The sequence below is a fragment of the Bombina bombina genome, chromosome 4, assembly GCF_027579735.1.
Source record: "Bombina bombina isolate aBomBom1 chromosome 4, aBomBom1.pri, whole genome shotgun sequence".
Taxonomy (NCBI): Eukaryota; Metazoa; Chordata; class Amphibia; order Anura; family Bombinatoridae; genus Bombina; species Bombina bombina.
This window is the reverse complement of record NC_069502.1, coordinates 1,118,935,037-1,118,958,258: the sequence shown is the minus strand read 5'-3', so window position 1 is coordinate 1,118,958,258 and position 23,222 is coordinate 1,118,935,037. Positions and strand designations below refer to the sequence as shown.

Below are 23,222 nucleotides of genomic sequence, written 5' to 3'. Positions count from 1 at the left end.
GATCACCACTTTTTCCTGTCCCCATCAATGCTGAGTTGACGGGGGGCTTAGATAAGGGTCAGCAAAGGACAGGAGAATGGGGTTACACCACCCCTTTTAAAGACTTCATTACACAAGGAAAACTTAAACAACGCGACAACCTGGTGTCAATAGCAAGGGGGCAGGTACACAAATTGGCTTAAATACTCACAACTAGACCACTTTATAACCATGTCCCCCCATAAACAAGACCTCCTCAGAGACCTTACGCCGTTCGAAAAGCACTGCACCTCTGACAGCCCCGTGAGACACTCTCTCTCATTAGCCAGGAAAATTATACAGACAGATCACTCACACCAACTTCCTCCATATACACAAAAGTGGCACCTAGACCTAGAATCCGATATCTCAGTCGAAGACTGGCAAAAAAATTTCATAAATAACAAAAGAGCCTCAACTTCCCCTCAATCACTAGAACTCAACTTTAAAGTATTGATGAGGTGGTACCTCACACCTGCAAGGCTACACTCAATTTATCCTACCGCATCAGACCGATGCTGGAGAGGATGTACAGAAAAAGGTAGCTACCTACACATGTGGTGGGCCTGTGCCAAACTACTCCCATTGTGGCACGGGATAGAGAGACACTTCCAAACCATACTGTCACAAAACTTTACATTATCACCCCGTACGGTATTACTTAACGACATCCCAAATCTACATTGCAAACTCAGACAGACCCTTCTTCAGGTAGGTCTAACAGGAGCCAAGGCCCTGATAGCCCTCCACTGGAAATCCATATATATCCCAACCATCACAGACTGGTCAAATAAAATAGCAGACCTGCTTACCCTGGAGGAATTTGGCTATGCCAAACGAAACAAGCTGAACTTTCTGGCAGAGGTGCGCTTCCTATGGGAGACCTATCCTCTGTAATGTCGAGAGATTAGGGCGAACTTGACATATACGCCCTGATCCCCCACATTTTCCACTCCGTCCACCACTCTCCGACTCACACTACACCAGGTCGGAAGACTTGATCATTACAGGACAACATCCAACCGCACCACATACCATGACCTAGACTCTGCCTGCTCCCAAGACCCTACACGAAACTAACCAACTCCTAACGCACAGACTTTTTCACATTCCACAACGCTGGATCCCCCACGCATAGAATCATCATGCCGCGGTGGAGTGCCCGAAGAGCTGACCCCCATCCCCTTTCTTTATACCTTTCTCTTTTTCCTTATCTTCCCTCTTTCTACTCGCCCGCCTCTCGGGCCACTATCTTATACAAACTACAGAATCCAGAACTAGCTACTTACCTCCCCCACGGGAGAGGGTTCATTATCCTGCCATGTCTTTCTGGTACCTGTAACTGTTCTAACGTTAATAATGTGAATTATTGATTGATTGTCAGCTGTTCTAACTTGAATAAAAACTTTTAATAAAAAAAAAAAAAAACCATCCCTGAGGGATCTTGTAATACTAATGAGGCATCTCACCAGACCAGAGAGCTTTAGAGAATTTGGCCCTTAGTATTGAGCTTTGTGTATGCAGACAGAGATAAGATAAAGGAGTATTTATAGTCAGTGATAAGATAAGGAGTTCTGCTCTCTGTGCAAGCTTGGTTCATTTTAATGGGTTGTGGTCTCAAATAGCAAAAACAGCATAATCATAAACAAAATAAATACCAAAAGGAGAAAATCCCAATACATTTTATACTTTGCTGCAGGTATAAGAAATCATGAGAAAAACAATTTTACAGTACACTGACCAATCATGGTCTGAGAAACACCAAAGTTGCATTGTGGGTACGAGAAAAGACACCAGTTGAACGGTAAGCCATCCTGATGTTCTTACCATAACTAACCAGAAGAAGCACAAAAGGAACATTCCTAAAGAGGTTTATTATGGAGGATTTGTAGGAGTACGTCTCAGCAGAGTTGTCCTGCAGAACAGCTTGAGACTGACTGGGAGGGATCTTCGGTTTCTCTTTGAAAACTAGGGAGAAATAGAAAGAATATAAGTAACAGTATATTAAAGGGACAAACTCATTGTTTTGTATAAGCAATTAAGTACTACATGCAAAACAAATATTTAAAAACACTCACTTTATTACTTGTAAAGCTAGAATGCTAGAAATCTCTGTACAGTTATAGCTGGGCTAGATGTAAATGAGTTTATCCACTGCTCTAAGCAAATTAGTGTTTAGTAAGTTGCTGATCTGAGCAATTTGTATAATTTTAGAGGAAACCTAAATTAATGAATCTGTTTTTCTACATTTCACCAACGACAAGAAAATAAATAATGAATATACTTTGCAAAGTTATTTTTTTTACCATACATAATTGAACATTTTATATTAAAATTTGTAAGTGTTTCATATTGCTTAAAGTGATAGGAAAGTCATAATTACACCTGCAAGAATCAGATAGAGCATGTGATTTTAAGTCACTTTTAAGTTAACTCTCATTTTTAAATGCGTTTCGTTCTCTTCATATCCCTTGTTGAAAAATAATATGTACATATCCTTAACAATTGGAAGCTAGCTGCTGATTGGTGCCTGCACACGTTTGTCTCTTGTGCTAACTAGATGTGTTCAGCTAGCTGCCAGTAGTGCAATGCTGTTTCTTCAGCAAATGATTACAATAGAGTGAAGCAAATTTTGATAATAGAAATAAATTGGAAAGTTGTTTAAAATTGTATGTTCTATCCGTATCATGAAAGAAAATTTTGGGGTTTCCCGTCTCTTTAAGGGAATCAATTTGTTACTTTAATAATGAGTTCTTAACCATCCTCATTACAGAAATCAAGGGTCCAATGATACCACCAAATAGATTTATTTAGAAGTTAAGGTAAAAGAACCAGACAAGAAGATTATTAAAAGGGACCTTAAACACTAAATACATTTTATAAGCATCATACCGAGATTATTCCCCACCTCCCTCTAGTCATGGGTGCTGCCATGTTGTAATTTAAATTTAACTGCATCACATTTCCCATGCCCTGCCAGCTTACAAAAGATCCTAACAGTTAGTAAACAGAACCTGCAGGGACAGTCTACACTTAAAATGTTATTGTTTAAAAAGATAGATAACGCCTTTACTACCCATTCCTCAGCTTTGCACAACCAACATTGTAATATTAATATACTTTATAACATTTAAACCTCTAAACTTCTGCCTGTTTCTAAGCCACAACAGATAGCCTTATCACATGCTTTTTTATTAGCTTTTCACAACAAGAGACTGCAACTTCATGTGGGCCATATAGATAACATTGTGCTCTCTTCCATTGAGTTATTTAAGAGTCAGCACAACACAGAACTAAATGCAAGTCAATAGATTATAAATACAAAGTCATGTGATCAAGGGCTGTCAGAAGATGCATAGATACAAGGTAATCACAGAGGTAAAAGTGTATTAATATAACTGTGTTGGTATAAAGGGATTACCTATCTTTTTAAACAATAACAATTCTGGTGAAGACTGTCCCTTTAAATCTATCTAGGCATGTGCAGTGCCAATCCATTATGAATAAAGAATGAATCATGGGTATGTGTTATATAGGTGGTAAAAATAGCATTTTTTTGACGAAAAAAAACTGACATTAAATCAAAGATTAATACAATAGCATTTATTTATTAAAGCAGGAACTGCAGCCTAGTAAGCACGGTTTTGAACAGGGCATCCCTATAATGTTTATGTTACCATTTTACATATGGCTTTTATTATGAATTCAATCAGAAAAGAAGGATAGGATCCGGCTTTATGCAAATAAAATCCATCTTTATTGGCAAATTTAAAACGCCAAGAGTGGCTCAACGAACAGCATACATAGATAGTAAGCAAAAACCAATGTGTGAGCGTGACACCACGGCTTACATGTTTCGGCGCTCAGCCGTAATCATAGCCATAGGTGTCATGCAGGTGAGTGCAGGTTTAAAAAACTGTGTTACAATTGTGATTGGTTAAAAACAATGAATACAAAACACGCCCACACCAGGTAAGGAGTAATTTGATTAACCCTTAATGTCCAAGTTACGTTACAGCAAGAGTACACACACTATATATAAGATAAATCCTTATAAATATGAACAAGATTCTAAAATAGAAAACCGATAAGAATAATATAAGAACATTGAGGAAAAATTGCCCTAACTGTCGCAGATTATATCAGCGCTAGATATTGTTATAGTTAGCAAGCACTAAAGCATAATGTATATATTTTACTAAATTCTCAGATAGTATAGTTGAAGATGTGAATTGAGTAATAATAATATTAATTAATTAACTGAGGTAAATTCTCTTACAGAATTATCACTCCAAGGATGTACCCCATTACAAAATGAAGTTATATGCTCGCATGTATAAATATATAAAAACATGCTCGCATGTATAAATATACAACACTAGTAAGTGCGATATACTCATAAGTTCGCACACCTTGCGGGGCAGACTAAAGTAAGACCTTCAATACGTATGGGAGAATAATTCAAAATAGATGTTGTAAGTGCGAAGCACATCTAAAACACATCTAAAAATATCGAAAAAATGTATCGAAAAAGTGGGACAGAGGGATGGGATATAACAGAATGACAGTACCCTTAAGTGAATGGTATGTATATGGAGTTATTTGAATATAAATGTTAATGTTAATGTAGATGTCTTAAAGTTATTCCCAGAAATTGATCAAATCGTATCTTGAGTTTAAACCCAATGGTAATCTAGTTTTAAGGGTGTATATCCAATATACTTCCCTTTTAGCAAGTATGTTATCTAGATTGCCACCTCTCTTGGGCACCTTAGCTTGTTCTATTGCTGCCCATTTAAATGAGTTGAGACTACTGTGATGTTTTGTGGAAAAATGTTGCACAAGTGGTGTGCTTGATGTACCCTTTGTAATAGTCGAAAAGTGTTCTCTGATACGGGAATTTATATCCCTAGAGGTTAACCCTATGTATTGAATATTACAAAGGGTACATGTAATGATATATATGACGTTAGTACTTTGGCAATTTAAGCAAGTTTTAATGGGATATGTCTGTCCTGTTATTGCTGAGGTAAATTCTTTGGTAACCCATGCAAAATCACATGGTTTGCATTTCTTATGGCCACACTTAAACATGCCCAGATGATGTAACCATGAGCTAGTATGACTTGAAGTCTGTTTTAATTCAGTGGGAGACAAAATGGAAGCCAAAGTGGGGCTCTTTTTGTAGGAACACCTAACACCTTGTTTTACAGTTTCAACCAACTTCTCATCGGCTGCCAACAGCGGGAAATGTTTCCTAACTATGTCGCAGATTTGGGAATATTGTGTGCTAAAAGTAGTTACAAAGTGAACACCTGAAAAATCTCTGTGTGTATTGGCAGGTTTATCCGTCAAAAGTTGATCTCTGTCCAACTGGTCAACAGCTAATCTAGCCTGCGGCTACGAGTATATTTCCTCTCTTTTAGTCTCTTCTCAAGACAAACAAGACAAACAGCCTCCTGTACATAATCCTCATTCTTGCTACAATTTCTTTTGAGCTGGGTAAACTGACCTTTAGCAACAGCATATGAGGTATTTTTAGGGTGGCAGCTGGAGGCGTGCAGGAGGGTGTTGCCTGAGATAGGTTTACGGTACACTTTTGATACAATATTACCAATTCTATCCCCTGTAAGGCATAAGTCTAGATAGTTGATGGAGTGGCTGTCAGTGGTGTATGTAAAGCTCAAGTTCAAATTGTTTTTGTTTATCATGTCAATGAAATTCTTAATGTCTGCAGGGGGACCTGACCAGATAAGAAGGAGGTCGTCGATATAGCGTTTAAAGAAACAAATGTGGGACCTGAATATATTGCTATGGTCAAAGATGTTTTCTAGCTCCCATTTGCCAAGAAATAAGTTAGCATAAGAGGGGGCATATTTCGCCCCCATGGCTGTGCCACATCTTTGTACATAGTATTTGCCTTCAAATGTAAAAAAGTTGTGAGTCAATAAGAACTCCAGAATTCTTAGAATATATTTCTGAAAATCTGATGTATATTCAGTGTGTGTTGCCAAATAATATCTTACTGCTTCAATACCCTTGTTGTGTGGGATCCTAGAATATAGTGAGACTACATCAACCGAGAGCCAATGGTAGTTTGTTTGCCATTATGTGTGAGTTAGAAGATTTAGTATGTGTTTAGAATCTCTCGTATATGAAGGTAGTAGGTGAACCAATGGCTGCAAAATGGCATCCAACCACTGGGACAATCTTTCAAAAATAGAATCTATACCGCTAACTATAGGGCGGCCTTGTACGTTGTGAAGGGATTTATGAACCTTGGGGAACATATGAAAGACTGGAGTTCTTGGGTATTTTACATAAAGGTAGTCAGCTGTGTTTTCATCTAAGAAACCATGTTCAATGCCATCATCCAGTATATCAAATAAGAGCTTCTTATACTCATTTGTTGGGTTTCTGGGAAGGATCGAGTAGTCAGTGGGGATATTGAGTTGTCTGTGTGCCTCTGATATGTAATCCTGCCTATCAAGTACCACAACGGTACCCCCCTTATCTGATGGGCGGATTACTAAGTCTGACCTTTGCTGTAAAGACCTAAGTGCTTCTGTCTGTTTTTTAGTAAGATTTTTAGTTGTTCGTTCAGTGGTCTCTTTTAATTTATGCAAATCAGATTCTACTCGTGCATGGAATGTTTCAATTATAGGTCCTCTGTTTTGTATTGGATAAAAAGTAGATTTATTTCTAAATGAGTGTGCCCTATTGAGTGTTCCTGATATTGTATTGCTCTCAATTGCTAAATTTTGTAGAGATATGAGGTCACATGTTTCTGAAAAAGTATTTATGCCTGTGGTAGATGTGGTGCGGAAGCTGTCTGGTTCCAAAGTATGTGTCTCCTGTGCAGTATCTGCAAAATATTTTTAAAGTGATATTCCTGACAAATTTGTTAATATCTATGAGTGTCTGGAATATATCAAAGTTTGTAGTGGGTGCAAAACCTAAGCCTAAAGAGAGTACATCTATTTGATCTTGAGTGAGTATTGCTGATGATAGATTGACTACACTGTTCATTTGTATTTGGTCAGTGTGCGGTTTCCCCGTACTGGATATCTCTCTTGGTTGTTGGTCTGCATCCCCCCTATACCCTCTGTCTGGGGGTCCATAGGAAAAACCTGGTTCAATAGTGACATTTCCTGTGTTCCTGTATCTACTGCAAATGTGCTAGCTCGTTCGTCTAGTCTATTGGTAGGGGTATATTTAGAGACAATGTTTTTATCTTTGGGTTTCACCACTATAGGTGCAGAATTAGTGCTTATAGTGTTAGGTACAACGGGAGTATTAGAGATATTAGAGATGTTAGGGGCAATAGGAGGCTTTAGGATACCTTGTTGTGAGTTAGAGATAGTGTTGATCTGGGTCTCTATGTCCATTTCACCACCTGATGTGTACTCATCAGACGATCTGTCTGTATCACTGTCAGAAAAGCTGACCTGTTTTTGATTACCCCTTCTATGTCTACGATTGCCCCTATGTTTGTTATGTTTGTTCTGTGGCAAGCTCCTTCTATAGTTGGAACGTTGTTTTTTGTTCCAGATATAGACTGAACTTTTCTGATAATCAGTTTTATCCCGAATAAATTTGATATGTTTATTTTCCATTATAATTTGCTTGCCACGGGCCAAAGACTCTTGTAGTATTTTATCAAATTTTGCAAAGTTTGGATCAGCACTACGGTTATTTAACTCTATCTGAATGGTATCTATCTCTTGCTTAATTAAGTTAAGTTGCTGGGTTCTATATTGGATTAGCAACAGCATTAGTTGACATGAACATTCAGATAGTGCTGCATTCCATTTATCAACAAACTCAGTGTCCGTTGTATCTACATCAAAAGTAGGAAATTTAAAAATCCTTAGTCCTCTTGGGATCATTTGGGCTTTGAGATAGGATTGAAATGTCCAAATGTCCCATTGAGCTTTGGTCTCTTTAAATAACAAAGTCTCCACTGCATCAAATAAAGTGCTAAGTGAAAGTGTCCCCTTGTCCTCTGAAAATATTTTTTCACATTCTGTTGAAAAGTTACTTCGTGCTGTAGCGGGTCTCAGAGAAAAATATTGTGGTAATGCTGTTTCTTCCATTGTTATAATGGTTAAATGTTCGTTGCCAAAATGGATACTCAAGATAGAGGTTTTATTATGAATTGCCATAAATATGTGCTAGCAGCACCTATCGTCAGGTCCCATGTCATATAAATACCGGTCTTTAAATGTAGAATCTTCTATGTTGGATTTAGAATTTAGATCAAGACTGATTCTCTGACATTTAAAATACATTTGCCAGTTGAAATAAGATTAGTTAAGCTATTTGTCAATATGTAAATATAAGCCTATCTTATAGCGCTTAGGGCCTTAATAAAATCCAATACCTCTGATTTGGATTTTCATTTGAAGAATCCCAATAAAGATTTACTGTAAAAAAACACAACAGCCTAGCCCTTATAGTTTCGCAATAGAGATGGAAACGTACAATGCTTTTGTGAGATGCCAACAACTAAAAAAAGAATCATTCAAAACTCTTACTGCAACCAGTGAAAGGGGTCTGCAATTAAACAGATTCTTCAAAGATTCTTCAAAGAGTATTTAAATATCCTTTGGTGCTGAGGAACCATATGCTCAAACTTCTAACTCAGATGCTTCAGCTAGTGGGAAAAAGAACAAAAATAGAGGGCAATAAATGTGGCTTTTTTAACTTGTCACACTGCAACTACCCTGTTAAGCAGAGCTTCACAGTACAACATCTTGCAGTGAAATTGGCTTCTAGCCAGACAATCTCACTATCCAGGGTGTCCTTTGAAGCTGTCCCACGCAGGGCTATAACTTGCAATTCACAGCAGATAAACTGAGCACTTGTCACGTAGGATTGTATTTGCATTGGGTTAGTTACAAAAGCAGCGCCTGTCCTCAGATAACTGATGTCGCGGTTCAGCCCTTACTACGAGGCAGTTCTATAACCTCATGATATAGGTGATTAACACCATAATGACGAACACAGTTACAGCAGCCTGTTGCCTAACAGCCCAAAAACATGCTGCATAGTACTGGAACCCAAAAGCATGGGGTCTTTTGTAAGAGCATTAAAACAAACCAACTATACACAGGACTGGAAAGGTTTCTAAACTAAACAATTCTAGCATTCTACAGCTGTGTTGTACCACAGAGTAGTACTGAGTAACACAAAGCAGGAGTACTGCAAAACCCAATAACACTACACAAACAAGCACCTCGGTGAGTATTCTAATGGGCAAATCATTTATTGCAAAGCTCCCATGTATAAGAGCATTTTCTTGTGTGCTTTGTATCATGTACACAAGTCCGAAGTGCACGATACAGCTGGCAGTATCACTGATCAGTGATTAAGCACCACTTCTGTCAGAGTGCAAGAATACCTAAAATCCAAGATGGCAGTGCCCAGTATAAAGATGTGAAACTTCACCAATCAGTGCCAGTAAGGGATTAAAAAAGAGAGTGATTTTAAAGAGAGCTGCACAGAAGGAAAAACAAACACATGTAAGTAGCAACTATTTTAGTGAATTTGTGTCCAGCTGTCTAACATCCCTTTAACTCTGTCTGTCCTACCAACAGCAAATTATCCCCTCTCAGAATATTCTCTCTACAGGATGTTCTGTGTCCCTCATGAAGTGCGATTATGGTAAATGTACTTACTGTAAAGCGGTTATAGGACACAAAATTACTGAACTCACAGTGCTGTTAAATGTACTGACACACAAGATCTTAAAAGGGACATGAAAACCAATTTTTTCTTTTTCTTTCACGATTTAGAAAGAGCATACAATTATGAACAACTTTCTAATTTACTTCTATTATCCAATTTGCTTCATTCTCTTGATATTCTTTGCTGAAAAGCATATCTAGATATGCTTAGTAGCTGCTGATTGGTAGCTGCACAAAGATGCCTCCTGTGATTGTTTCACCGTGTGCATTGCTATTTCTTCATTAAAGTATATCTAAAGAATGAAGCAAATTAGGTAATGGAAGTAAATTGGAATGTTGTTTAAAATTGTATTCTCTATCTTAATCATGAAAGAAAATGTTTGGGTATAGTGTCCCTTTAACTGGAAAATTCAAATATACACAAGAGCAAACTGCCATAAAAACAGCTTCACTATAAAATGTTAAAGGGACAGTCTACTATAGCATTGTTATTGTTTAAAAAGATAGATAAATCCCTTTATCACCCATTCCCCAGTTTTGCATAACCAACACAGTTATATTAATAGACTTTTTACCTCTGTGATTACCTTGTGTCTAAGCCTCTGCAGACTGCCCCCCTTATTTAATTTCTTTTAACAGACAAGCATTTTAGCCAATCAGTGCTAAGTTTTAGGATCTTGCCCTGTGAAGTTTTAGGGAATAATATGCAAAGCACAGCCAGGGCGAATGTGAGTGACTGAAGCATTTGCTATTAAATCCGAGAATGTGTGCGTATTATTCCCTGGGTTCCTAAAACTTCACGGGCAAGATCGTTGTAGACAGCAAAATAGAGCTGGTGTTTTTGTAAATAGTCACTGCTGCTCTGCACTTATACAGGAGGGGAGGGTCATTGTCCCTATACCAGGACGTTTCAGCTGTCGCTCCCCTTTTTCCTATACTGGTGTTCTATCAGAACATCGAATGTGACGTAGTCACTTTGGAATGAGACTACAATGAGGAGCGCATGCGTGGTGTGGGCTTCTGTTCGCTACTCTGATGAATTTGCTGGTCTGATAGAACATCAGCCTGAAATTAAAGGGACAGGTAACCCTAAAATGTTGTTTTGTAATTCAGATAGAGAATACAATTTTAATCAACTTTCCAATTTACTTCTATTATCAAATTTGCTACATTATCTTGTTATCCTTTTCTGAAGGAACATTGGCAGCTAACTGAATACATCTAGTTAGCCAATCACAAGAGACAAATATGTGCAGGCGTATTCCTTTTCAATAAGGGATAACAAGAGAATGAAGCACATTTGAAAATAGAGATGAATTTTAAAGTATCTTAAAATTACATTCCCTACCTGAATCATGCAAGTTTCATTTTAACTTTCCGATCCATTTAAAGGGGCATAAAAAAGTCTGAAATGTTCATGGTTCAGATAGAGCATGTCATTTTAAGAGAGTTTTTAATTTAATTTAATTTACTTCTATTGTCATGTGCTCTGTCCTTTGCGGAAAAGCATACCTAGACAGGCTCAGGTGTAGGAATGCACTACTGGGAACTAGCTGCTGATTTGTAGCTGCACACATGCCTCTTGTCACTGGCTCGCTAGACATGGTCAACTAGCTCCCAGTAGTACATTGCTGTTCTGGAATGGACTTTAAACCCATAGTTCTATTCAAGCAACAGTGCAATAATAATAATAATAATAATAATAATAATATGCTGCAACACATTAAAACATTTTCTTTTTTACACTTTTATGCCCTTTAGCTTTTATTTAAGAATCAAAATTGTAATTTAAGCACTGAATTAATAAAAAAAATAATGCAAATAATTATTCTGTGCACATTGCTATATTTACACTTACCTGCAACAGTAAGTATGAACAGAAGGGTTGACACGGCAGCCGTACCATAAAACATAATGCTTATGTGGTGTCCGGTAATCTCCAGATCGTCTATTTTTGGGACCAATACTGGTGGTAAGAGAAAGCCGACTGCACATCCTAACTGTAAGGAAGATGCAAAACTGTTAAGCAATCACTTTGCTATGATGTGAAAAATAAATCTTAAAAAGGACCACTAAATACAGTAAAATTGCATAATAAAAACAACAATGCAATAACATTTACTCTGAATTTTAAATTAGCAGTAGATTTTTTTTTAAAGACAAAATACATTTCCCCCTTTTGCCGGCCCCCTGTATCATGTGACAGACATCAGCCAATCACAGACTAGTATACATATACCCTGTGAACTTGTGCACATGCTCAGTAGGAGCTGGTGCCTCAGAAAGTGTGTATATAAAAAAGTGTGTAAAATTGGTTAATAGAAGTAAACTGCAAAGTCTCTTAAAACTGTATGCATCTAAATCATGAAAGTTTAATTTTGACTTTAGTGTTCCTTTAAAAGGGGCATTGTACTAAAAAAAAAAAAATATAGTAATAATAATAATAATAATAATAATATTATGCATACTAAAGAGCTACAATTAAATATGTAAATATTTATTCAGGGGAAAAAAGCAAGGAAAAGTTTTTTAAAGCGACAGTAATCGTACAGAATAAAGTTATATAATTCTGTACATAGTGCAGAATTATATAACAGTATCTTAGCGATAACTTCACAAATTACAAGCATTGGCAGTTTTTTTTAGTCTAAAGTTGGACTCTGCTCCTGGCTCTACTGAGCGGGTCTTGGATTTCCAAAGCACTAATCTCGGGCGTTGCTGGCTAGTCTCACAGCACGCCCGATCTCGTTATTGGAATAAATGTAGCTCGTTCCCGCTAGACCAGAGCGGGAATGAGCTACATTTAGTCCAATGGCGCGATCGGCGTGCTGTGACTAGCCAGCACACCTGCAAATATCACTTTGGAAATCCAAGACCCACTCAGAGCCTGTAGCGGAGTCCAACTTTAGACTAAAAAAAATGGCAATGCTTGTAATTTGTGAAGTTTCCGCTAAGATAATGTTATATAATTCTGCACTATGTGCAGAATTATATAACATTATTCTGTACGTTTACTGTCCCTTTAAGATAAAAACTAACAGCAGTATTAGCTGTGTTATTCTTGCTAATTCTCACTGGCTGACGAGGAAACAGCTATGTTTATGATTAGAGTCAATTGGTACGCCAAAACACATTAGAAGTTTTACTTTCTTTCCTGGATTATGCTGCAGATTCCGGTTTTTAATCCATATGAATAAAAGTTTAGCATTTTAATTAACATAGTCCTATTGTTTACTATATTTGTCACAACTCACGTGGCTCTACTGGTTTAGAGGGATACACTTCTGCAGACTGATAAGAAAATACTGGGCTATGTAACCACTTTGATGTGCATGGCAAGCCGTTCTTGTGATACGGGGGGCGATCGTCAATCAGAAACCATTTTTGTATATATTTTTCTGTTTTAAAATGAACACACAACCCATAATTTTTATTTTATGTTTCAGATAAAGCATACATTTTTAACCCCTTAGTGACCACAGCACTTTTCAATTTTCTTAAACGTAAAATGAAGTTATTAGTCGCTATATATATATTTTTTTTAATTTGAATTTCAATAATAAATTTATAATCTTACCGATACGTTGCTTCATTCATATGCCCCGCCCCCTCTACTATGTTCTATTCACACAGTTACTTAGATCTTGACTCAATCTAATTATTTATAAGTTATGAATATGTATATTTAAAAAAAATGTAAAATATAAAACTCTATATGTAATTTTTAAGTATGAAATTGCTGATAAATTTTTAATTCATCGTTTGTAAAAGTTTAATTGCTCAAAATATGTACTCCGATGACTCTCCGTATCCCATGAACTATGGGCAGCTATGTCTTCACAATTTAAATGCAAGTGATGAATGCTTAGAAGCATGACGTCGCTAACGCATGCGCAAAGGCATGTTTTTTTGTTGTTTTTTTATCTAAAACGCCATGGATCTGATTGGCGAACGCAAACATCGTCAGAAATAAAAAAATATATATTTGTGTTGGGGTTGTCGGAGGATAGCATTGAATAGTAGGTGTTGCATTATAATTAAACTTATTACAAGTAAATTTGTTAGTTTTGATGAATTAAACTCATATTTATTTTTAGTTTAGAATCGTATGGTAATTAGTGAATCCTTTCAATTTACCATCACTTTAAGGACCAGGGCTTTTTTACATTTCTGCTGTGTTTGTGTTTAGCTGTAATTTTCCTCTCCCACACATATTATATATATATATATAAATGGACTTTCTAAAGATACCATTATTTTCTTCATATCTTATAATTTACTATAATTTTTTTTTATAAAATATGATGAAAAAATGGAAAAGAAAAAAAAACACACTTTCTAACTTTGACCCCCAAAATCTGTTACACATCTACAACCACCAAAAAACACCCATGCTAAATAGTTTCAAAATGTTGTCCTGAGTTTAAAAATACCCAATGTTTATATGTTCTTTGCAAGTTATAGGGCAATAAGTACAAGTAGCACTTCAATATTTTCAAACCATTTTTTGTCAAAATTAGCGATAGTTACATTGTAACACTGATATCTGTCAGGAATCCCTTTATAACCATTCACATCACATGTATATATTTTTTTAAAAGAAGACAATCTAAGGTATTTTGACTCTTTTTATGCAACCATTTTACCACCAATCTATGCCAAAGTTTGAAGAATAAAAAAAAAAAAGTAGTGATTTTTTTGACAAAATGGCAATTTAAGAATACATTTACTGAGAAAGTTAAGGGTTACTGGCTTTATTGTGCTCTTAGCTCTGCCACATACAGAGAGCCACATACAGAGACCTCCACAGTCCTCTCTGTGTGGATGGTGGTAAGACAGTATACATCCTTCTTGTCTCTGTATTTAACTGCCAACAGCTCCTTTTGGCGCAGAGCTGAGGACCCCCCCCCTTCATTGCCGGGTGCGTGCAAGTTGTCCTGGGAAACTTGCGCGGTTCTTTCAAATTGTACTGCAAGCTGCTGTATAAAAACATTACAGTAGCTTGAACAAAAGGACACTTGTATAGAAATTATCTAAATACAAGTGGTACCCTTTGTTCATCAGGGGTAATATCAGGTCCCAGACCATCTTGCCAGTGGTTCCTATATGTTCTGGGCAGCCTGGAGGGTCAAGGTGGATATCCTTTCCCTTGTAAACCTGGAAGGCCGGAGTATACTCAGTCTCGCTCTTACAGAGCTTATACGCCTTTACTCCAATACCTGTAGAGCTTGGAAGGAATATACTGCTTGAATCCCAGCCTTCCCTTATACTTCATTAGGGATTCATCCACGCATATATTCCTTCCAGGTGTATAAGCCTCTGCAAACCTGGCAGTAAAGTGGGTAATTAGGGGGTGGATTTTATACAGCCTGTCAAACTGGGGATGCTCCCTAGGTGGGCACAGGCTGTTGTTGCTGAAGTGCATGAAATGTAGAATAATTTCATACCTCTTTCTTGACATACACTGGGACAAAAATGGGGGTAGAGCAAATGGGGCTACTGCTCCAGTAGGAGTGGATGGAGTGTTTCTTTATGATGCCCATCAGCATAGACAATGCCCAGAATTTTTTTAATTCTGGCACATCGATGGAGGCCCATTGCTGCTTTGCCAAAAAAGTGTCAGGCTTTGCAGCACCGAATTGATGGGCATATAAATTAGTTTGGGCAACAATGTTCCCCAATACATCATCGCCCAGAAACACCTCCATAAACTGTTGGGGGCTAAATCCTGTCACATCCACATTGATGCCAGGATTTGCAGTGAAGGATGGGATATCTGGCCTCTGGTGATGAGGCGTTACCCACTCTTCACCAGCAATGCCAGCTTGAGCAACACGTTTTCTTCTGGCAGGGGGGCTAGCAGCCAAAGATAAATAACCATCAGTTGAGACTGTATCTAATAATGCATCTGAGCATATGGCAGGGTCAAAATTGGGGTCTGAGTCAGACATAGAGGCGTCTGAGACTGACGCAAGGATGGCATACGCCTCCTCAGCACTATATATGTTCTCTGTGACATTATTTATTTTTATCTGTCAAAGAAAAAAAATTACTAAAAAAAAAAAAAAAAATTACCACAAAATATAGAATAAACTAAATGGCTCTGAAAAGAGCCCTTGGGTCTTACAAAAAAAAATACAAAAAAAATTAACCCCTAAAAAAATGCAGAGCAAAAAAGTGCTGCTGTGCTAATGCCAGTGATTTATAGTGATCACTGGAAAGCTAGGGGTTAATGGCTCTGAAAACAACTTTTGGGTCTTACAATTTTTAACAAATATATAATCTAAATCTCTCTCTCTCCCACAAAAACACAAGTTAGGAGAGGGAGGAAGATCCACACTGGTCAGAGTCGATATTTACTAATATTGACATGATCAGACAAATGGGATATTTATTATTAAAAATGTAATTATAGGGGCAAGCACAGATTGGATGACCCTAACCTGCCCATATGAGGAGGCAGGCTAGGGACACCCCCAGAAGCCCCATGATGCACTGGGCATCGCCATCTTTGAAGCCACGTGGTAGAGGGGGCTATAGGGGCTTTTTTATTAAAAAAGAAAATGTATGCTTACCTGATAAATTTATTTATTTTTTGACATGATGATAAGTCCACGGATCATCTAATTACTATTGGGAGTATCACTCCTGCCCAGCAGGAGGCAGCAAAGAGCACCACAGCAAAAGCTGTTAAATATCACCTCCCTTCCCTCCCACCCCAGTCATTCGACCGAAGTAAGGAGAGAAAGGAAGTAACAAGGTGCAGAGGTGTCTGAAGTTTATAAAATACCAACAACCTGTTTAAGAACAGGCTGGCCGTAGACTCATTGTGTCAAAAAAGAAATAAATTTATCAGGTAAGCATAAATTCTCTTTTCTTTTTAATGACACAATGAGTCCACAGATTATATAATTACTATTGGGAATCAATACCCAAGCTAGAGTACATAGATAAGGGAGGGACAAGACAGGAAACCTAAATGGAAGGCACCACTGCTTGAAGAACCTTTCTCCCAAAAGCGACCTCAGCCGAGGCTAAAGTGTCAAATTTGTAGAATTTTGAAAAAGTGTGAAGAGAGGACCAAGTTGCAGCCTTGCAAATCTGTTCCACAGAAGCTTCATTGTTGAATGTCCATGAGGAAGAAACAGCCCTCATGGAATGAGCCGTAATTCTCTCTGGAGGATGGTGCCCAGCAGTTTCATAGGCAAAACGTATGATACTCTTCAGCCAAAAAGAAAGAGAAGAGAAGTAGCCGTAGCTTTTTATCCCTTACGTTTTCCAGAGAAAACCACAAACAAAGAAGAAGACTGACGAAAATCCTTAGTCGCCTGCAAGTAAAATTTTAGAGCACGTACCACGTCTAAATTGTGCAGAAGCCGTTCCTTCTGAGAAGGAGGATTATGACACAATGAAGGAACAACAATCTCCTGATTAATGTTCCGGTCAGAAACTACTTTAGGGAGAAACCCTAAACTTTGTACGTAAAACTACCTTATCCGAATGAAAAATAAGATAAGGTGACTCATACTGTAATGCTGAGAGCTCTGACACTCTACAAGCAGATGAAATAGCAACAAGAAACAAAACTTTCCAAGATAACAACTTAAAATCTAAGGAATGCATAGGCTCAAACGGAGCCCCTTGAAGAACCTTAAGAACTAAAATTAAGACTCCAGGGAGGAGTAACTGGTTTTAACACAGGCCTGATCCTGACCAGGACCTGACAAAACGACTGCACGTCTGAAACGTCTGCCAGACGTTTGTGTAACAAAATAGACAAGGCAGATATTTGACCCCCTTGGATTCACACCAATATAGGTATTTACTCCATATCTTATGGCGAATCTTTCTAGTCACAGGGTTACGAGTCTGAATCATGATCTCAATGACCGATTCTGAAAATCCCCGCTTGGATAAAATTAAGCGTTCATCCAAATCTAGTTTCTCTGAAGCTGACTGCTTGGAGATTGAAGAAAGGGCCCCTGAAGTAGAAGGTCCTTCCTCAACGGAAGTCTCCAAGGTGGAAGGTGGAAGAGATGACATTTCCACCAGGTCTGCATACCAAATCCTGTGAGGCCAAGCCGGTGCAATGAGGATCACTGACGCCCTCTCCTGCTTGATTCGAGCAATGACCAGAGATAGAAGAGCGAACGGAGGAAATAGGTATGCAAGACTGAAATTCCAAGGTACTGCCAGGGCGTCTATCAGTACCGCCTGAGGGTCCCTTAACCTCGATCCGTACCTCGGAAGCTTGACATTCTGCCGAGATGCCATGAGATCCAATTCCGGCTGACCCCATTTGAGAATCAGGCTGGAAAACACATCCGGATGGAGTTCCCACTCCCCCGGGTGAAAGGTCTATCTGCTCAGGAAGTCCGCCTCCCAGTTGCCCACCCCTGGAATGAAGATTGCTGACAGACAGCAATTGTGGGTCTCCACCCACTGAATTATCTTGGGTACCTCTATCATGGCTAAGGAACTCTGCGTTCCTCCCTGATGACTGATGTAAGCCACTGAAGTTATCCGACCTGGAACCTGATAAACTGGGCCGAGGCTAACTGGGACCAGGCCAGGAGAGCATTGAAGATCGCTCTCAGCTCCAGAATTTTTATAGGCAGAACAGACTCTGACTGAGTCCACAATCCCTGAGCCTTTAGAGTCCCAGACTGCTCCCCATCCTAGAAGGCTGGCGTCTGTTGTCACAATCACCCAGTAGGGTCTGCGAAAGCAGGTTCCCTTGGAGAGATGAACCTGAGACAACCACCATTGAAGAGAATTGCTTGTCTCCTGCTCCAGTAGAATTTGTGAAGACAAATCCCCATAATCTCCGTTCCATTGACTGAGCATGTTTAACTGCAGAGGTCTGACGTGGAAACGAGCGAACGGGATGATGTCCATTGCCGCCACCATCAGCCCGATTACTTCCATGCACTGAGCCACTAATGGCCGAGGAGTGGACTGAAGCGCTAGGCAAGAATCGAAAATCTTTGATTTCCTGACTTCTGTCAGAAAAATCTTCATTGATAGGGAATCTATTATGGTTCCCAAGAAAGTTACCCTTGTATATGGAACTAAGGAGCACTTTTCCAAATTTACCTTCCAACCGTGAGATCGCAGGAAGGATAACAACATTTCCGTGTGGGACCTTGCTTGTTGAAAAGATGGCGCCAGGACCAGGATGTCGTCCAGATAGGGCGTGTGACGAAACCAATCTCGCCACTGTACATTGGAGGGCCTGTTATGGAACATTCTTTGGGCTGGAGGTACATGGGCTTAAGGATACCCAGAGACTGCATGGAAATATGGAATTTTATATGCTGGACACCCCATGTACTTTCATAACTCTGTCTTATGTCTATGTCACCCTGTATCCATAAATACAGGATGGGTACAGGGTGTGAGTGCCCCTTGTGGGAGCAATTGTGACTCTATAAGCCAAGTGGGCATAAAAGACTTTATAGCTAATAAGAACTGTTCCTATATTCAGTAATAAGATGTATTCTATGTATGTTTCAGATCTGATTGTGTCTCAGGAGTCTGTCTAGGTAAACTGATTGGGTTTTGTGTGATTATGTTAACTAGACTGCCCAACATCAGATTGTCTGAGTACTTAATATGTTAATCTGTTTTACCTGTGAATAGACAATTCTTAGAGGTTTGATGCATTGTTCATATGTTTGCTTTACTGTTAAACCAATGCCCTTTGTAACCTGAAGCCAGGGTGTATAAATCTGTGTGCTGCCTTCAAATAAAGTAGATATTCTGTTTTAAACCTGAAATGTGGAGCTTGGTCTCATGTTTGCAGGGAAACTGATCAAGGTTGTGAAGTGCTGATTCTGTATGCAGGACATTGTTCATCTGGTATTAACCCTTGGTACACTGTTGGTACCATAACAGGGCGCTACTGCAATGCCCCGTAATCGGAGCACCGCCAACAGAGATCCCAGAACCTTTGAGAAAATTCTGGGAGCTGTGGCAAGCCCGAAAGGAAGAGCCACGAATTGGAAGTGTTTGTCTAGAAAAGCAAACCTTAGAAACTTGTGATGATCCCTGTGAATGGGAACATGCAGGTATGCGTCCTTTAAATCCACTGTTGTCATAAATTGACCCTCTTGGGCCAAAGGAAGAATGGAATGAATAGATTCTATCTTGAAGGACGGTACTCTGAGGAATTTGTTTAGACTCTTGAGATCTAAAAATTGGCCTGAAGGTTCCCTCCTTTTTGGGAACCACAAACAGATTGGAAATAAAACCCCAGACCCCATTCCTGCTTTGGAACAGGAACTATTACTCCCAGGTCAGAGAGGTTCCGTACACAGTGTAAGAACGCCTCTCTTTTTGTCTGGTCTACAGATAATCTTGAGAGCAGAAACCTGCCTCTGGGAAGAAAACTTTGAACTCTAGTTTTTATCCCTGGGACATTATGTCCACTGCACAGGGATCCTGAACATCTCGAACCCAAGCCTGAGCGAAGGAGGAAAGCCTGTCCCCTACAAGATCCGGTCCCGGATCGGGGGTAGGCCCTTCATGCTGTCTTTGATTCAACACAAGGCTTCTTGGATTGTTTTCCCTTGTTCCAAGACTGATTGGGTCTCCAGGAAGGTTTAGACTGTTCTTGCTTGGAAGAGGAAGATTTCCCTTAAAATTTCGAAAATAACGAAAATTACTCGTCCCTTTTGTTTGTTTCTCTTATCCTGAGGGAGAAGATGACCCTTTCCTCCCGTAATATCAGAGATTATTTCATCAAGCCCGGTCCAAACAAGGTCTTTCCTTTGTAAGGAATCGCTAAAAGTTTAGACTTAGATGACACAACCGCAGACCAAGGTTTTAATCATAAGGCTCTGCGGGCTAGAACAGCAAAACCCGAACTTTTTGCTCCCAGTTTGATATAACCTGTAGGGAAGCATCAGTAATAAAGGAATTAGCTAACTTAAGAGCCGTTATCCTATCCTGGATCTCATCAAGGAGAATGTCTGTCCTGATAGCATCAGACAACGCATCAAACCAATATGCTGCAGCGCTAGTGACATTAGCAATGCACACTGCAGGTTGCCATTGTAAACCCTGGTGTACGTACATCTTCTTGAGTAGCCCCTCTAATTTTTAATCCATAGGATCCTTAAAGGCACAACTATCCTCTATGGGTATAGTAGTTCTCTTGGCCAGAGTGGAAATTGCCCCTTCCACCTTGGGTACTGTTTGCCAAGACTCATTGATAGAGTCCGCTATGGGAAAACATCTTTTTAAATATAGGAGATGGAGAAAAAGGGATAACCCTGTCTCTCCCATTCCTTAGCAATGATCTCAGTAGCTCGATCTGGTACAGGAAAAACCTCCACCAAGGAAGGTACATCAAAATATTTGTTTAGCTTACTGAATTTCTTAGGATTAACTACGACCGTGGTGTCCCTGTCGTCCAATGTAGCTAAAACCTCCTTGAGTAACAGATGGAGGTGTTCTAGCTTAAACCTGAAAGATACAACTTCAGTATCAGTAAGAGGAATTACACTGTCAGAATCTGAAATTTCACCTTCAGATGCTACTAAAGTATCCTCCTCCTCAGGCTTCTGGGAGGGGGCATTCGAAATAGCAACAACTGCGTCAGAAACCTTGCTTACTGAAAGTCTGTTTTCCTCTTACGCTTTCCCTGCAACATGGGAAAAGCAGACAACGCATCAAAAACTGCAGAAGACATGAGAGAAGCGATGTCTTGCAAAGTAACTCCAGAAGGAGATAGAGAGGAAGCGCAGGGCACTGCATGTGAGGGCGGTAAAATTTGGGACGCTTGAGGAGAAAGCTGCGGCATATATTGAACATTGTCATTAGACTCCTGAACAGCATCCTCTTTGGAAAATGTTGGCTCAGAAAAAAAGTCTATCCCTATAGTTTAAAGTCCTCTTGGTCCATTCAGACTCACAATGGATCAATTTATCAATACAAAGTTTAAATTTTTTAATTAAAATTTAAAGAGACAGTAAAGTTTTTTTCTTTTTTTAATTTTTAACGGTAACTTTTTTTATTTTTTAAATGCATGGAGGACAGAAAAGCTAAACACTTCAGATCACCTCTACACCTCAGCAGTACTTTGCTGAGGTGCCTACCTGTCTGTTGCAACCGACTCCCACTGAACAGGAGCCGTTCCCACTAACAGATCTGGAACTCAGCAGCCGATATAGAAAGTCGGTCTCCGTTCCTAAACACGCAAAAATGACCAGAGAATGCGTAGTAGGAATAGATGCTGAATAACTTCTCCTTCCGATTGCCAGGAAGTGAAGGGAAAAAAGGCGCGCAACGCAATTGCCGTCTCTTCTAGTACCGCCCATCATGGGCGTTGCCAAGAAAGTCATCTCCCGGTCGGCATATTTTTATGAAACTGCCGGGAGATGTGAAACCACCATAATGTAAATGCCTTCTCATATCTAGCCCCAGTGCCTGCGTCTAGACTGTCTACATAGTGTCTCCTGTGAACATAGGAGATTTATGCTTTTTTTTTTTTTTTTTTAAAGTGCCTAACACCAATGAGCCCTTTATGTGTCCCATTCTATGGAATAAAGTGCCCAACATTTTCTGAGTCCTTTATTAACCCCAGATATTAAAGTTAGCACTCATAATCTGCCTGACAGCAAGGCAGCTCCCAGGTTTGAGAGGTCCTCTCCCACACATGGACCTGTGAAACAAGAGAAAAAAAGACTGCGTAAAATCCCTCAGACTTTCAGAGATAGGGCAGCATCAGTATATAGGAGGCGCAGTGACAATTATGTCCCACAAGTTCCCATTGCTCTAAAGCCACCACTGCTCTACTGAAAAGACTGATATGGACTACGCCTACACCCTAGGACAAAGCAGCACAATCTTGTACTACTTTAAAAATAATAAACTCTTGATTGAAGAATCTTTTCCAACACCTAACTTTACCACTTTCTTGCTCTAACGTAGGCAAAGAGAATGACTGGGGTGGGAGGGAAGGGAGGTGATATTTAACAGATTTTGCTGTGGTGCTCTTTGCTGCCTCCTGCTGGGCGGGAGTGATATTCCCAATAGTAATTAGATGATCCGTGGACTCATCGTGTCATTAAAAAGAAGCATATATAATTTTTTTTTTTTTTTTTATGAGGCACTTAGCACACTGTCAGAGCATCAGAAGCCTGTCTGACTGCTGGGCTCCACGTGGAGTGAAACCGGAAGTAGTCCCTCCATGGGAGCGATCAAAACGTAGTCCGGCAGTCAGGCACAATATTGCAGGATGCCTCAACATCGAGGCATCGCTGCAATACTGTTTGAGTGGCTGGAACTGATCTCGATCGCTTCTAGCACTCAGATTACCCAAGGACATGTCAGTCATGCCCTTGGTACTTAACTGACACTTTTTGTAGGACGTGCCATACACATCCTCGGAGTTAAAGGGACATAAAACAAGTTGGGACAGAGACAAAATATAATATGTATTTTAATTACTTTACCTGCAAATTTATACTGCAGTGCCTCGCCATTAACCCTTTCTTTTTAGTTTCTGAA

The 23,222-nt window shown here is 39.2% G+C and overlaps 1 protein-coding gene across 1 annotated transcript in view; it reads right to left on the bottom strand.

Annotated features, from left to right (window-relative positions):
- FLVCR1 (FLVCR heme transporter 1) overlaps window positions 1–23,222 on the bottom strand; it is a 230,203-nt gene that overhangs the window by 185,912 nt on the left and 21,069 nt on the right. Inside the window, exons 2-3 of the mRNA XM_053712463.1 lie at window positions 11,566–11,707; window positions 1,846–1,986 (exon numbers count right to left, since the gene is read on the bottom strand). Of these exons, the coding sequence (XP_053568438.1) occupies window positions 1,846–1,986; window positions 11,566–11,707 (283 nt within the window). The remainder of the gene's footprint in view (window positions 1–1,845; window positions 1,987–11,565; window positions 11,708–23,222) is intronic.